Raw genomic sequence first — 14,671 nt, forward strand, 5'->3', positions numbered from 1 at the left:
GGTCAAATTGGAGCTGTAGCTTTGGCCTGTGCCATAGCCACAGTAAAACCGGATCTGAGTTGCCTCTGCGACCTATGCCTCAGCTTGCGGCAACCCACCGAGTGAAGCCAGGGATCGAATCAGCATCCTCCTGGATGCTAATGGGGTTCTTAACCTGCTGAGCAACAGCAGGAATTCCAGTTGTTTTGTTTTTAATCTTCCAGTTTTATTTTCTGAATTTAGTACACCACCTCTTACTAATCCAAGAAATCCTGTCTTCTCTTTCTATTTTCTAAATTGTCCGCTTTTCTTTTAATTTTATTGTATTTTCTGCTATTCTAATATTTGTAATTATAATTTGAACAAATCTCCCTTGCCACTTTAGAGACTCTTTTTTTTTTTAAAGAAACAATGTGTAAGTAACCTGTCACTGCTGTGCTTGATTTGTGTTTGTATTTCTGTATTTTCCCCTTCAGCTAAGCTTTAAGAAAAAATCAGTTTCTCTCTTTGTCTTTCAGATCCTACCTTGAACACAAGACCTCCATGAACTACATGCTGGCAACGCGTCTCTTCCAGGACAGGTGGGCATTTGCTAATGTTACAGATTTAGTGGCACTAGATCACAAAATTATGGGAAAGCACATGAAAGAGAAGAAAAGAGGCTTTGTAGAAGTCTTCAGTAAAATCTCTGATAGAAAGAGCCTTACATTAAATTCAATATAAAACCTCCTTTTTAAAGAATTCATTAACTCTCAGCTCTTTGTAATATTTCCAGATGCCACAAATCAAACCATAAAGATCTTTAAGCAACCTCAACATATACCCTAAAACTTTTCCTTCTTAAGGGAAGGCCCTTACTCAGTGCTTTTTCACTTTAGACACAATTTTAACAGACATGATCATCTGTTTTTCTAGACTAGAAGAGATTAGAGTGATCAGATTAGAAAAGGTGGAGGGGAGGTAATTCACAAAATAAATACAGTGAGAGTTGTAAGAAATGACAGCTGATAACCTTAATACAAGGGAAAATAGGGGAGAAATGATGGAAAGCAGACACTGGAATTCCAATAGCACAGTCGGGGGACTGCTCAGTCCCACATACTTTTGTTGCCCCTGAGACATAACCGCATTACAGTGCAGTTCAGTAATTGACTAACAAGGAACCTCAGCTATTTAAGGAAATCTATATTATTTTCAAGGTATGTGTGCTTTTTCTGTGGGATTCTTAAAAATAGATACTCAGACTTCAGTCATTTCTTGTAATTTCATTATTCATTATCAGGAAATATATGGATTTCCAGTCTCTCTGTAAATTTATGGTTATTACCATTGATTAAGTAATTACACTGTGTAGTTAGTTTCTAATGAAAGAGATCTTGAGATTTACTGAGAAGACGTAGAAGCTTGGTTCTTTATGTATAACCCGGTCCCAGTCCCTCTACCCCCTCTCTCCTTTCTAGAAACGTTTACAAGGCTTCTTTATCCATAGAGTTCACGATGTGTTCTGGTGTGTTATTTTTCATTATTTTGGTTTTGCAATGGATTAATTCTTTCACTTTGAAGTTTTAAGCCTATATTAGGTGTGGGAAATATTCCCCTTATTCCTTATTTGTCTTTTTTCTCCTTATAGAATTTCTGTTAGATGAAATTTGGATCTTATGCCATATTCTCCACATTTCTTTACTTGTTTCTCATACTTTTGTTCTCGTTGCCTCATAGCTTTAAATTCTTGGAGATTTCTTGAACTTTGTCTTCTAAAATTCTAAATTGATCTTCAGCCTTACCTGTTTGTTATTCAGTACCAACACAGGAAGGAGTCGTTTGAGCTACTTTTTATTTTTATTTTTTGGCAAGTGTGATTTTAATATCTAAGAGCTATTTTTGCTTTTTAACTAGTTTTCATAGTTTATGAATGTAATATTAAATTGGTTCTGGTCCCAATTCCAATGTGGAGGAACTAGGGGTTCCCCAGCACCAAGCAGTTGCAGCCTGCTGCTGTCCAAGAATTCACCTCCATACTTACTGTCTTCCTGGAGGTTAGCCTCAGATTCCACAGTTTAAGGTCTCAGTCCTACAAGATTTCACCCTCCCCAACTTCAGATGCCAGTCACAGGCCCAGATTGTTACCTGTACTTCTGTCCTGCTGGCTACACATCAGAGCTTCCCACATCCCCTTCCTTGGGTGCTATTAATTTGCTTCAGAGAAGCATTTCACTCACTAGATCAGCAGTTTATTATAAAAGGATATAACTCATGAACTGCCAGATGGAAGAAGTACACAGGGTGAGGTTAGGGGGATAGGGAGCCTCCATGCTCTCTGCAGGTGCACCATTCTCCCCCATTTCTCCACTTGTTCACCATCCCAGAAGCTCTCTGAACCCCCATACTTCCGTGTTTTGTTTTTGTTTTTGTATTTTAGGGCCATACCCACGGCATATGGGGGTTCCCAGCCTAGGGGTTGAATTGGAGCTACAGCTGCTGGCCTACACCACAGCCACAGCAACGAGGGATCCCAGCTCTGCCCACAACCTACACCACAGCTCATGGCAACACCGGATCCTTAACCCATTGAGCAGGGCCAGGGATCAAACCCTTGTCCTCATGGATCCTACTTGGGTTCGTTACAGCTGAACCAAGATGGGAACTCCATACTTCTGGGTTTTTAATGGAGACCCATTACACAGGCATAATTGATCAGATCATCAACCACTGATAATTGAACTCTATCTCTAGCCCTTCTCTCCCAGGAAGCCAGGGGGTTGTGACTGAAAATATCAACCCTCTGGTCACATTGTTGATTCCTCTGGTGACCAGCCCAAGTCCTCGAATCCTTAGCTGAAGGGCTTTCTTAAAGTCGCTTCATTAACATAACAAAGAACACCTTTACCACTCATCACTTAGGAAATGTTAAGGGTTTTAGGAGCTCTGTGCTGGAAACAGAGATGAAGACCAAATGTCTGTTTCTTTCATATGTGTCACAGTAGTACAAATATCTTTTTACATCTCTTTGACTACCTTAATTGGTTTGCTTAAAGCTCTTTTTTGTTTTTTTTTGCATTATTTTTAATTCTGGATTAGTTCTGTTTGTTCATCTCATCCTTTCTAGTTTATGCTGTTATATTTACTGAAATGGCTGACTGTGGTTTCTGACTGTCCAGTCATATAATTTATAAGTAATGGGCTATTTGTTTAGGATTGATAGTTTGCGTGGGGTTCCTCAAAGGTTGTACAATCTGTTTCTGAATTGACATGGACTCTGTGCCTGAGGCTAGATCTTTCCATAATTGAGCTTCCCATGAGTGAGAAGGAAGGTGGAACAGGCAGTTTGGGAACTACCACCAAAATTAGGAGGCAATCTCCTGGGGGAGGCATAACAATAAAAAAAGCAAATTAGATGTACTACTACATGTGCTTCTTTATTAACACATTAAGTAATAAGACTTAGGAGTGATCTAAGAGCCACCATAATTTAAAAGAGTGATAAGTGTTGGCAATATTTTGAGACCTCTGGAACAGCTCTAAATTAATATGAAAAACATGGCGTTATGTCTTTTAGTAACAAAATCACTCTTGTACTACCGTGGATGGTCCCTTACATATATATCATCCTAAATTTCAGTTAGTGGCTTAATTTTTTCCTATTCAGGTGCCCTCCCTTGACTTCTTTCTTCAGACCCTAGTAACAACTTCTGCTTATCAAGTATTCTAAAAGATTTTATTTAAAAAAAATGAATTTCCATGTTTAGCAAAGAAAGGCCTTCATGATTTCTTCTTGCCGACATATTTAGTCTAACTCAATACCACCCTATGGCCAAGTAGACCATATCTATTGCTCTTTCATGCCTCCTTATCCTTAACAGTCCCTTGGAATTCCCATATATTCCCTTGGAGTGGCCTTCGCTTTATTCCTGAATTTTTTTTTTTTTTTTGTCTATTTTTAGGGCCACACCAGCAGCCTATGGAAGTTCCCAAGCTAGGGGTCGAATTGGAGCTGTAGCCTCTGGCCTACATCACAGCTCACAGCAACGCCGGGTACTTTAACCCACTGAGCAAGGCCAGGGATCGAACCTGTGTCCTCATGGATGCTAGTCAGATTCGTTTCCACTGAGCCATGACGGGAACTCCTACCCCTGAATTTTTATTCTAGCTGTGATCTTCATCCTCCTACCCAGACCAGGAGGAAGTTCTCCCAGCACTTCCTAGCCCTCCGTGGGATTTAGATCGCCACATCGTACATATTGTATTATAATTGCCCATTTCCTAACTTCCCTGTTTATTCTCAAGTGGGCTTTTAAGAGTAGGTACTTCTTATGTTCGTCTTTGCAGGACCAAGAGCCTCCTACGTGGTAAACTTTAAAAACATGCATAAAAAATGAAATTGTGTTTGTTGCAAGCCCTACATATTCCATCAAGTCTCTTCTTTCAGATCTGAATTGGTTTTCTGTCTTGCAAATCCTGTGGCATAAATTGTCAGAACTGCTTTCAAAGTAATTCTGTAGTCATTTTACTTCATAATAGGTTCATTTTGTCTATCTTCCCTGCCTTCTCCCACCCATTCCCACAGTCCCACCTTGTCTTGGCAAACAGTGTCTGACCTCCTATCTCACGGCATGACAGTAGTTTTACCCTGGCTGCATGTTAGAAACACCGTCCTTGTGTCCTGGCCCATTGCAGACTGAAGTCTTGTACTTACTAAAAGTTGCCCAGGGACTGTAATGTGAAGCCATGATTGCAGATTATTGGTGCAAAAAGGAAAAATAATCTTAAGACTTTGTGGTAATATATTGACAATATTAAGACACTGGCACAGATAGAAGGCATGGCAAGGAAAAGATAAAATGTTTTGGTGAAGACAGATTTTTCACTTGATTTTTCTATAGATTATTGCATCTATCTCTTAAAAAAAAAAACCAGTACTGTAGACTACATGTTGTTATTCCATTTATATAACGCATTTTGAAATGATAATAAAGGAAGGCAGGGGTTAGGTAAGAGGTGTATGGTTACAAAAGAGCAACATAAGGGGGTCCTTATTTGACCGGATGGGATTGTTCAGTATCTTGTCTGTGGTACATGAACCTGCACTGTGATAAAATTGTACCAAACATAAATATGCACATTCACAAATGAGTATAAGTCAAAATGGGGGATTTTTTTTTTTTTTAAAGAGTGTCAAGTGAAAGGAAATTTAATGAGAAGCAAAAGCCAATATAAACCTGAATAGTACTCACTTCCTGTGGTTAGAACCCAGCTCTAGGTTAGAGACATTGGAGAACATTTCTCTTTTTAAATTTTTTTTTTATTGTTGAAAAATCTATTTCTTATAAGCATCCTTTTTGAACTCCATAAGAATTGAGATTGGTTTCTTTTCCTAATATAGGTTAGAGCAAGTAGAAAGTGTACTGGAGTCAGACCAAAGTCCTGGGTTCACATTTGAACCCTTTAAAGCTCTGACATTGAACATGCCACAGAATGATCTTAGCCTGCTCCTTTTCATAAATGGGGCTAATGATAACCTTCCTCATGTTGTTGTTGTGAAGAGTAAGTGTGATTAGGTCTGTGGCTGGATATGCAAATGCAAGGAATTGTTATAATTTTTCTCTCAGTTCATTTGTCCTATTTTTTTGTTTTTTTATTTATCCTTCCCTAAAGCCATGGTACTCTGTTCTTTTCTGAGCATGTTCTCAGTTCATCTCTCTACTTTTTTTTTTTTTTTGTCTTGTTTGCTATTTCTTGGGCCGCTCCCGCGGCATATGGAGTTCCCATGCTAGGGGTCGAATCGGAGCTGTAGCCGCCGGCCTACACCAGAGCCACAGCAACGCGGGATCCGAGCCGTGTCTGCAACCTACACCACAGCTCACGGCAACGCCGGATCGTTAACCCACTGAGCAAGGGCAGGGACCGAACCCGCAACCTCATGGTTCCTAGTTGGATTCATTAACCACTGCGCCACGACGGGAACTCCCATCTCTCTACTTCTATCCCAAGATGGCTCCCCTGGCAAAATTCCATGTTGAATCCGGGAGAGAGAGAGAGAGAGTAAGAGAGAGAGAGAGAGAGTGTGTGTGTGTGTGTGTGTGTGTACTCAGGAGAGAATATCTTCATAGTGCTCTAACCCACTTATCCTTTCTACTTCTGTAGGGGAAACTCAAGAAGAAGCTTATTGACAGGAAGAACACGGTAACTGATTTTTAAAAGCTGAGAAATTCTTTCCATGTGCATAATATGTGACCATGCACAGACCAAGCATAATACTTTATATAGCCATTTTCAAGTTGACTCCACTTGAATAGTAACATAAATATGTCTTCTGATGAAACACTATTCCATGACAACTTTTTAGAAACTAAGTTTGGGATTTACATTTTTATAACTTCAAATATGTCATCGCAGTGATAATAATAGTATTCTTGTTTGGCTATGTGAGAGAGCCCAAAGTAATAATGAGATTTCAAGATTACTCTCCTGTTAAATTCAAAGAAAAGGCTATATTTTGGCCTTGACATACCTGGGGCATACATGGGATCGAGCAGAGCTGCTTCCGGTTTGCCGTGGAACTAAAAGCACAAAAATACTTGTGGCTCTTCATTTTGGCAGAGGAGCGAAAAGTTTTGGAAGGACAGCTGGTATGGCCTTGCCCGGCTGAGCAAGAACCAGAACAAAAAAATCTTAACCCTATATATACACCCTCTGTTTTGAGACATTGCTTATATCCCCTTTGTGCTGTACCTCTTTAAAAGGCGAAATGAGGAGTTCCCGTCATGGCGCAGCAGAAATGAATCCAGCGAGGAACCGTGAGGTTGGGGGTTCAGTCCCTGGCCTCGCTCAGTGGGTTAAGGATCCAGCGTTGCTGTGGTTATGGTGTAGGCCGGCAGCTGTAACTCCAATTAGGCCCCTAGCCTGGGAACCTCCATATGCTGTGGGTGTGGCCCTAAAAAGACAAAAATAAATAAACAAACAAACAAATAAATAAAATAAAAAATAAAAATAAAATAAAAGGCAAAATGACCATAAGAAGGAAACATACTATATCTAGCTTTGTTTCACCTTTAAGAATTAAGATAAACTTAATTTTCTCATCCAAATCTTTTCAAGCATAAATCTACTTTTTCTTTAAACACGGAAAATATAATTGCCATTTAATTTAAGGAAAACTGAGAGAAATCAAGTTTTGTAGCTTGTTTCCAAATGAAAGTCATCCTCAGTTTTTAAGTTGTACCCCCCCCCCCCCGCCAGTTTTTAGTCAAGGAATATACTTCCTAGAGTACTTACCATTGATTTGGAAATTAGAAAAAAAAATCTTAAACAAGAACATGTAAAGATCCGTTTTTTTTGTCCTTTTTTCAAGGACATTTTACATTGCCATCAGTAGGGGTTTTCTGGTGGGATAGCGGTATAAGGCAATGAAAGGTGGCATATGACAGGCCTCAGGCTGGAGCATGAAACAAGTCTTAATATACTTAAAAGGATTAAAGTCATCCAGAACATGTTCTCTGTGTACAATGAAATTAGAAGTCAGTAACAATTGAAAAGCTCCAAATATTTGGGAATTTAAACAACACATTTCTAAATAATCCATGGGTCAGTGAGGGAGTAATGAGGAAAATTTAAAATAATGTGAACTGAATGATAATAAAAATATGATATTATAATGTGTGCAATGCAGCTAAAGTACTGTTGAAGAAGGTGGAGGTGACCTGTAGCTTTAAATGCTCTTATTAGAAAATAGTACTAAACCAGTGATCTAATGTTCCATTTTATGAAATTAGAAAAAGGAGAGTAACCAAAAGTAAGGTGAAGAAGGAGATAATAAAGGACAGGTCAAATTTAAAAAGACAAACAATAAGGAAAATTAATAAAGTCCAAAATTGGAGAGTTCCCATCATGGCGCAGTGGTTAATGAATCCGACTAGGAACCATGAGGTTGCGGGTTTGGTCCCTGCCCTTGCTCAGTGGGTTAACGATCCGGCGTGGCCGTGAGCTGTGGTGTAGGTTGCAGACGCGGCTCGGATCCCGCGTTGCTGTGGCTCTGGCGTAGGCCGGTGGCTACAGCTCCGATTCGACCCCTAGCCTGGGAACCTCCATATGCCGTGGGAGCGGCCCAAGAAATAGCTAAAAAGATAAAAAAAAAAAAAAAGAAAATGACTAGGCAAGCCATAGATTAAGTGAGGGTATTCATCAAACATACCTGTCAAAGGGCTGGTATCTAGAAAATATAACAAACTCCCATAGCTAAGTAATTATAAGATAATCAATCTAGTTACAAATGGGTAAAATGTTTGGACGTTTTTAAAGGAAGATATGTGAATAGCCAATATGCCTATGAAAATGTGCTTAACTGAAAGGAGCTCCCACTGTGGCTTAGGAAGTTAAGGACCTGGCATTGTTTTCTGTGATAGCCTGGATTCAGTCCCCAGCCTGGCCCAGTGGGTTAAGGATCTGGCATTGCTGCCAGCTGTGACATAGTTCGCAGCTGTGGCTCAGATTCGATCCCTGGCCCCAGAGCTTCCGTGTGCCGCAGGTGCAGCCAAAAAGAAAAAAAAAAATGTCATCGGTGACATAAACTCATACAAGCACTTTAGAATCTGGCAGTTTGTTAGCCTAGGAGATTCCACTCTGAGATCTTTTCCTCAGAAAAAATGAAAAGCATAACTACTAAATGACTTGTACAAAAATGTTCATAGCAGCATTGCTCATAATACTATGGAATTGGAAATAACCTAAGTGTCCAGTGGCGGGGGCTACATGAACTGTGGATTATTCATACAATGGGCTAATCCTCAGCAATAGAAAGTGATACATACTGTACATACAACATGGATGAAACTCAAAAACATGCTGAATGAAAGGAAACAACACGAAAGAGTTCCTACTGTATGATTCCGCTTTTATGAAGTTCTATGACAGGCAGACCTAAGGTGATGAAAAAAAATCAGAATGGTTTCCTTTGGGAGTGTGAGGGAGGGAATTACTGGGACAGGGCATGAGAACTTTCTGAGGGGATAATATGGTAGAGTTTGGCTTATATAGCCCCAGGTATTTGTCAGAACTTATCAAATGGATGTATGGACATTTAGTATTCGAATAATTCACTGTGTCTAGTTTTTAGCTCAGAAAGAAAGAGAAGGGAAAAAACTCCCAAAGCCCTATAAAATGAATACTGAACTCTAGATCCTAATGATTTGAGTGTTGAAGTGTTTAAGCACAGTGATGTCTGTGTGCAACTTTGAAGTGCTATAAAAACTAGGTGGATTAGGAGTTCCCATTGTGGCTCAGCAGAAATGAACCTGACTAGTTCCCTGAGGATGCGGGTTTGATCCCTGGCCCTGCTCAGTGGGTTAAGGATCCAGTGTCACTGTGAGCTGTGGTGTAGGTTACAGACATGGCTCGGATCTGGCGTGGCTGTGGCTGTGGCATAGGCTGGTAGCTGCAGCTCTGATTCAACCTCTAGCCTGGGAACTTGCATGTGCCACACCTGCAGCCCTAAAAAAAAAAAAAGTATATATATGTGTGTGTGTATATATGTGTGTGTGTGTGTGTGTGTGTGTGTGTGTGTATGGATCGATGGTTGTATAAAAGAAGGGAAGATTGGGTATATATTTGATGAAACAAATATAGTAAAATATTCATTATAGAAACTGGGCAGTGGGTATATGGATGGTCATTGTATAGTTCTTTAAACCTTTCTATTTGTTTAAATATTTCATAATAAAGTGTTAGAAAAACAAAATGAAAAAATATAAATAAAAGATAATACAACTTGTTTATAGGGAACTCAATTGTTTATTAATTTAGAAGTGTTTATGCTATGTTGGGTATGTGCTAAGAAGTTTCGTTAAGCATCACTGACACAGGGAGAAACAAGACAAGCATGGGCCTGGCCCTCCTAGAACTGTAGTTCTTTTTATCAGTTGCACTTTCCCTTATAATAGTTGTGATTTATATGTCTGTTGAGAGTTCCTTAGAAGCTTATAGTTGTTATTTTAAATTATCAGATTTGTTTTAATTTCTTTAGTATTTAATTGACTAAAAATCTGTTTTCACAACATGGTGTGTATGTGGGGGTTGGTGTTTAGAAGCCACGACTGTGATAAGATGGGTTCGAACTTTTTTTTTTTTTTTTGCTTTTTAAGGCCATACTAAATTATTAGAGTTCTTTTAATTTTTTTATTATTTAATTGACTAAAAGTCTGTTTTGACAATGCTGTTATTTAGAAGCAGGGACTGTGGTAAGCTGGGTTTGAACTAAGTTTTTTTTTTTTTTTTTTGCTTTTTAGGGTTGCATGTGCGGCATATGGAAGTTCAGAGTTCAAATCAGAGATACAGCTGCCAGTCAGCGCCACAGCCATAGCCACATGGGATCTGAGGTGTGTCTGCAACCTACACCACAGTTCATAGCAGTGTCGGATCCTTAACCCACTGAGCGAGCCAGAGATTGAACCCACATCTTCATGGATCCTAGTCGGGTTCATTAACTGCTGAGCCACGGAGGGAATTTCCTATTTTTAAAGTTTATTTGCTTCCCATTTCTGACCCCAGTGTCAGGACCTTCCCTGTTCTTGGCTCAGTTTCCTGCTCTGGAGAGGCGGCCTCTGAAATGTTTACTATCCACTCCATCCACCCAGAAGTCCTTAGAAGTCCTAAATGGGCCAAAAGACATAGCCTTTCCATCCATCTCAGAGACTGAAAATTCCCAGAGGAACGAAGATGACTTTGGACCTCAAAGGGAATGTGCTCTGCATTCTAAAGAGATCAGAAGAGAGAGAGGTCAGAGCCAGGCAGTCAGATCTTGAGTTCTGGGTGTACAGAGCTGGCTGCCTGCTTTCAGGCACTAACCTGGATACGTCTTTTCTGACTCAACAGCTAAGAACTCTGTCTCTGGTGACCTGCTTATCTCTGCCTGCTTGCTCCTCTGCCCAGTCCTTGTCTGGTTTGGGCCTGATTCCTGTCACTTTCCTAATTTGTGACTTGCCTTATTTGAACTAATGGCTAATGCCGCCGCGGCCATCCCCTCTCCCCATCCATGGTCCGATGGAATTTGGCCTTATCCCGCATCTGCTGCCTTCCTTTGCCTGAGGCTCTGACCCTAACTCCTGACCTGTACTCATCCCCTGGAGAGGCCTGCCACCTCTCTCCAACTCCTCCTGGATGTATGTAGGCTCTAAGGAAGAAGACCTTCACGTTGGAAAGCTCGGGACTTGCTGCGTCCCAAGGTCTTGGTGACTTGGCACGAAGACACTTGCCCTGTGAGCCTCCTTCAGCTCTGTGCTACCATATTCACAGGTTCTCAGGCACTCCTCTCCATCTCAACCTCTGCTAAATCTGCATTTATTAAATATTGTATACTTCAAAAAATAGTTGTGTAATTCTAAATAGGTTATAATGAGTAGATAAAACAATACATTTACCTCTAGCCATCACCCAGCTTAAGAATTACAGTGTTTCCAGAATCTTCATTCATTCTTAAGGCATAGGTGTCGGGTAGCACTTTACTATGATCTCTGCCACGAATAGTCAGCCAGTATTGTTGAATACTTAAAAATGCTTAAATATTGTTTTCAGATACATTTTTGTTCAGAACACTAACAAATTCAGATTGGCCATTAGCGAAGCTTTTGACATAGATCCCAGTGCTTCCAGTCCCCAGCGCAGCCATGCCTAACATCGTCACAGAGTGCTGCCACGCTTAGCCTTGGGATAAAGGCGAGAACTTTGTGAAGGCTCCAGCTGCCATGCTTTTTCCCACAGAATGGTGGTTGATGGAGCACCGGAACTGAAGGTAGAGAGTATGAATTCGAAGGCCAAGCTGCATGCTGCTCTTTATGAAAGGAAGCTCCTGTCTTTGGAGGTGCGAAAACGTAGACGACGGAGTGGCAGATTGAGGGCAATGAGGCCAAAATACCCAGGTACCTGCTGGTGAGCTTTCACCAAACACCATTATCTGTGTCCTGTCACACTGATTTTAATCAGCGTCTTAATTATTTAGGTTTGTAATTAACACTTAATGAATCTCAACCTGCCTGATCACACATGCTTACTTTTTTTGTGTTGAAGAATATCCGAAGCACGCGCATCTTGGCTTATTCCAGCATCATTTAACTACCTGATAGTTGGCTTAAGTTTGAAGGAACCCTGAACATTGTGGTTCGGGTTTTTTATGATTTGATATTAAATCCAGTTCATTGTTTGACATTGCTGCATGGTGTAGGTATTTTAAATATGAACAGGAAAAGGAGAATTTCTTTCTCTCTCCTAGAATCTCCAGTGTTACAGATCTGTCACTGACAAATGACTTCCTTTCTTCCCCTCCTTCTTTCATTTGTTTGTTGCATGTATCAGGTACATTAGTCATTGGGGTTTAACTGGTGAATAAAAAAGGTAAGTTCCTTGTCCCCATAGACCTTCCAATGCAGTGAAGGAGGAGGATAATGCTTAAACATAGAATTGAAAGATAGTCTTCTTCTCTTTGTGCCTTTTTTTTTTCTTTGTCTTTTAGGGCTGCACTAGTGGCATATGGAGGTTCCCAGGCTAGGGGTCAAATCGAAGCTGTAGTCACCAGCCTACACCACAGCCACAGCAATGTGGGATCTGAGCCACGTCTGCCACCTACACCACAGCTCACGACAGTGCCAGATCCTTAACCCGCTGAGCAAGGCCAGGGATTGAACCTCCGTCCTCATGGATGCTAGTCATGTTCATTAACCACTGAGCCACGATGGGAACTCCTCTTTGTGCCTTTTTGAAAGGCACCCTTCTAAAAACCTCTAATACACTGTCTTTACTCTGCTAAAGTGTCTTTTACATTAAGTTGTGAGAGAGCCGTTGGTACTGTCATATATAACATTGGAGAAGGGTATGTGTAGGCTCTTAATTTTGTGCATTATTTGTTGTCTGATTTAGAAGTGGGTTTTTACTAAAAAGATAAAAGGAAGGTATTGGGAGAGCGGAAAATTTAATCCTTTTTTCAGCAACATTAGTGATTCTTCGCATTTAGTGATTACCCAACCAGCTGAAATGAATGTTAAAACTGAGACAGAGAGTGAAGAGGAGGAAGAAGTTGCGTTAGACAATGAAGATGAAGAACAGGAGGCTTCCCAGGAAGAATCTGCAGGGTCTCTTGGAGAAAATCAAGCCAAGTACACATCCTCACTGACCATCATGGTAGAAAATTCACCCAAAGAAAATGCTATGAAAGTTCCTGAATGGAATAACAAAAGTGAACAGTGCTGCAAAATCGAGACTCAAGAGCCAGAGCCTAAATTTAACCTGATGCAGATTCTGCAAGATAATGGCAATCTCAGGTATGTATCTTTTTTAATTACAATAGTAAAACTGATAACAGCTAATTTGTTCTGTGTACCAGGTACTGTGCTGGTGGCATTTTTCATTTCTTATGCACAGCACAGCATCCTGTGAATTAATGACTATGATTTGATATTATTATTATCAAGGACACCGAGCCTTAGAGAAGTTGCTTGTCCCAGGTATAGAGCTATGATACAAACCCAGGTCTCACTGGCTCAACACATACTTGTTAGGTTTTATTGTCAGTCACATAGAGCACAAGGTAACTGAGAGAAGGAGCTCAGGCAGCTCATGGGTTAGTGCGGGGACACTTCAAGAAATGGGAGCTATGGTCTCAGAATAAACAAGGGGCTCTAAGGACACAGAAAAAGGGAGATTGGTCTCACCTGGGAGGTTCTAGAGAGACATTAGGAAGGAGGCAATATTTGGACCAGGCCTTGACTGATGAGTTGGCTTTCAGGATTTGGGAGGTGACAGCCGAGTATGGGAGTGCTAGGAGAGGATTAAAGGCATGGACGGCCGAGAGGACAGTCAGTCATTCAGTCGGTCCCTCAGCCCCAGCTCTGCAGCCGGAGTTGTCCTGGTTTGGATAGTGTTACAGTAGAGACCAAGACAGGCTCACAGAGCTCACAGTCTGTCAGTGGCAAGACTGACAGGAAACAAGAAGCAGGTAGTTTCAGACAGTGAGAAGTGCATATAGACAGTAAAATAGGGTGTAGTCTTAGAGTGTATTTGGACAGAAAGTTTCTTTAGATTGTGGGGCTTTGGGCTTGGAAAGGTAACCTTTAGGTGAGTCTTGAATGATGAGAAGGAATAAGTCATGTGAATACCGGGTGCGGGGTGCAGAATATTCCAGGCAGAACAGCAGTATAAAAACCTTGAAATTGGAATGAGCTTGGCAAGTTTGAGAAATACAAATTAGTGGCGTAGAGCTACATGGACAGAAGGGTATGGTAAGAAGTGAGGCTAAAAATTGGATGTCAGAGTTCCTGCTGTGGCACAGTGGGTTAGGGACCTAGCGTTGTCTCTGCAGTGGCTTGGTGTGCTGCTAAGGCACGGGTTCAATCCCCGTCCTGGTTCTAGGATCCAGCGTTGCCACAGCTGCAGCGTAGGTTCGCAGCTACGGCTTGGGTTCAGTCCCTGGCCCAGGAACTTCCACATGCTGTGGGTGAGGCCAAAAGAAATTGGACATCATTTGATCATAAAGGGCCATTAGAGGAGCCTGTGCTTTTATAGATGGATAATTTTTAAGCAGATGAATGATGTGGTCAGTTCTTGCTTTCAAAAGTAAATTCCAGATGTTCAGGTTGTGGCTCAGTGGATTAAGAACCCAACATAGTGTCCATGAGGATGCGGGTTCAGTCTCTGGCCTCACTCAGTGGATTAA

The 14,671-nt window shown here is 40.9% G+C and overlaps 1 protein-coding gene across 13 annotated transcripts in view; it reads left to right on the top strand.

Annotated features, from left to right (window-relative positions):
- Positions 1-14,671, top strand: part of TTLL5 (tubulin tyrosine ligase like 5) — a 310,092-nt gene that overhangs the window by 98,406 nt on the left and 197,015 nt on the right. For 10 of the 13 annotated variants that reach the window (XM_047794889.1, XM_047794885.1, XM_047794888.1 and 7 more), the window contains 4 exons: positions 498-560; positions 6,121-6,159; positions 11,728-11,885; positions 12,974-13,280. In XM_047794889.1, coding sequence (XP_047650845.1) covers positions 498-560; positions 6,121-6,159; positions 11,728-11,885; positions 12,974-13,280 — 567 coding nt within the window. The remainder of the gene's footprint in view (positions 1-497; positions 561-6,120; positions 6,160-11,727; positions 11,886-12,973; positions 13,281-14,671) is intronic. The other 3 variants (XM_047794892.1, XM_047794891.1, XM_047794893.1) reach the window with 1 other exon arrangement.

This window comes from Phacochoerus africanus, chromosome 9, assembly GCF_016906955.1.
Source record: "Phacochoerus africanus isolate WHEZ1 chromosome 9, ROS_Pafr_v1, whole genome shotgun sequence".
In the NCBI taxonomy this organism is placed as follows: Eukaryota; Metazoa; Chordata; class Mammalia; order Artiodactyla; family Suidae; genus Phacochoerus; species Phacochoerus africanus.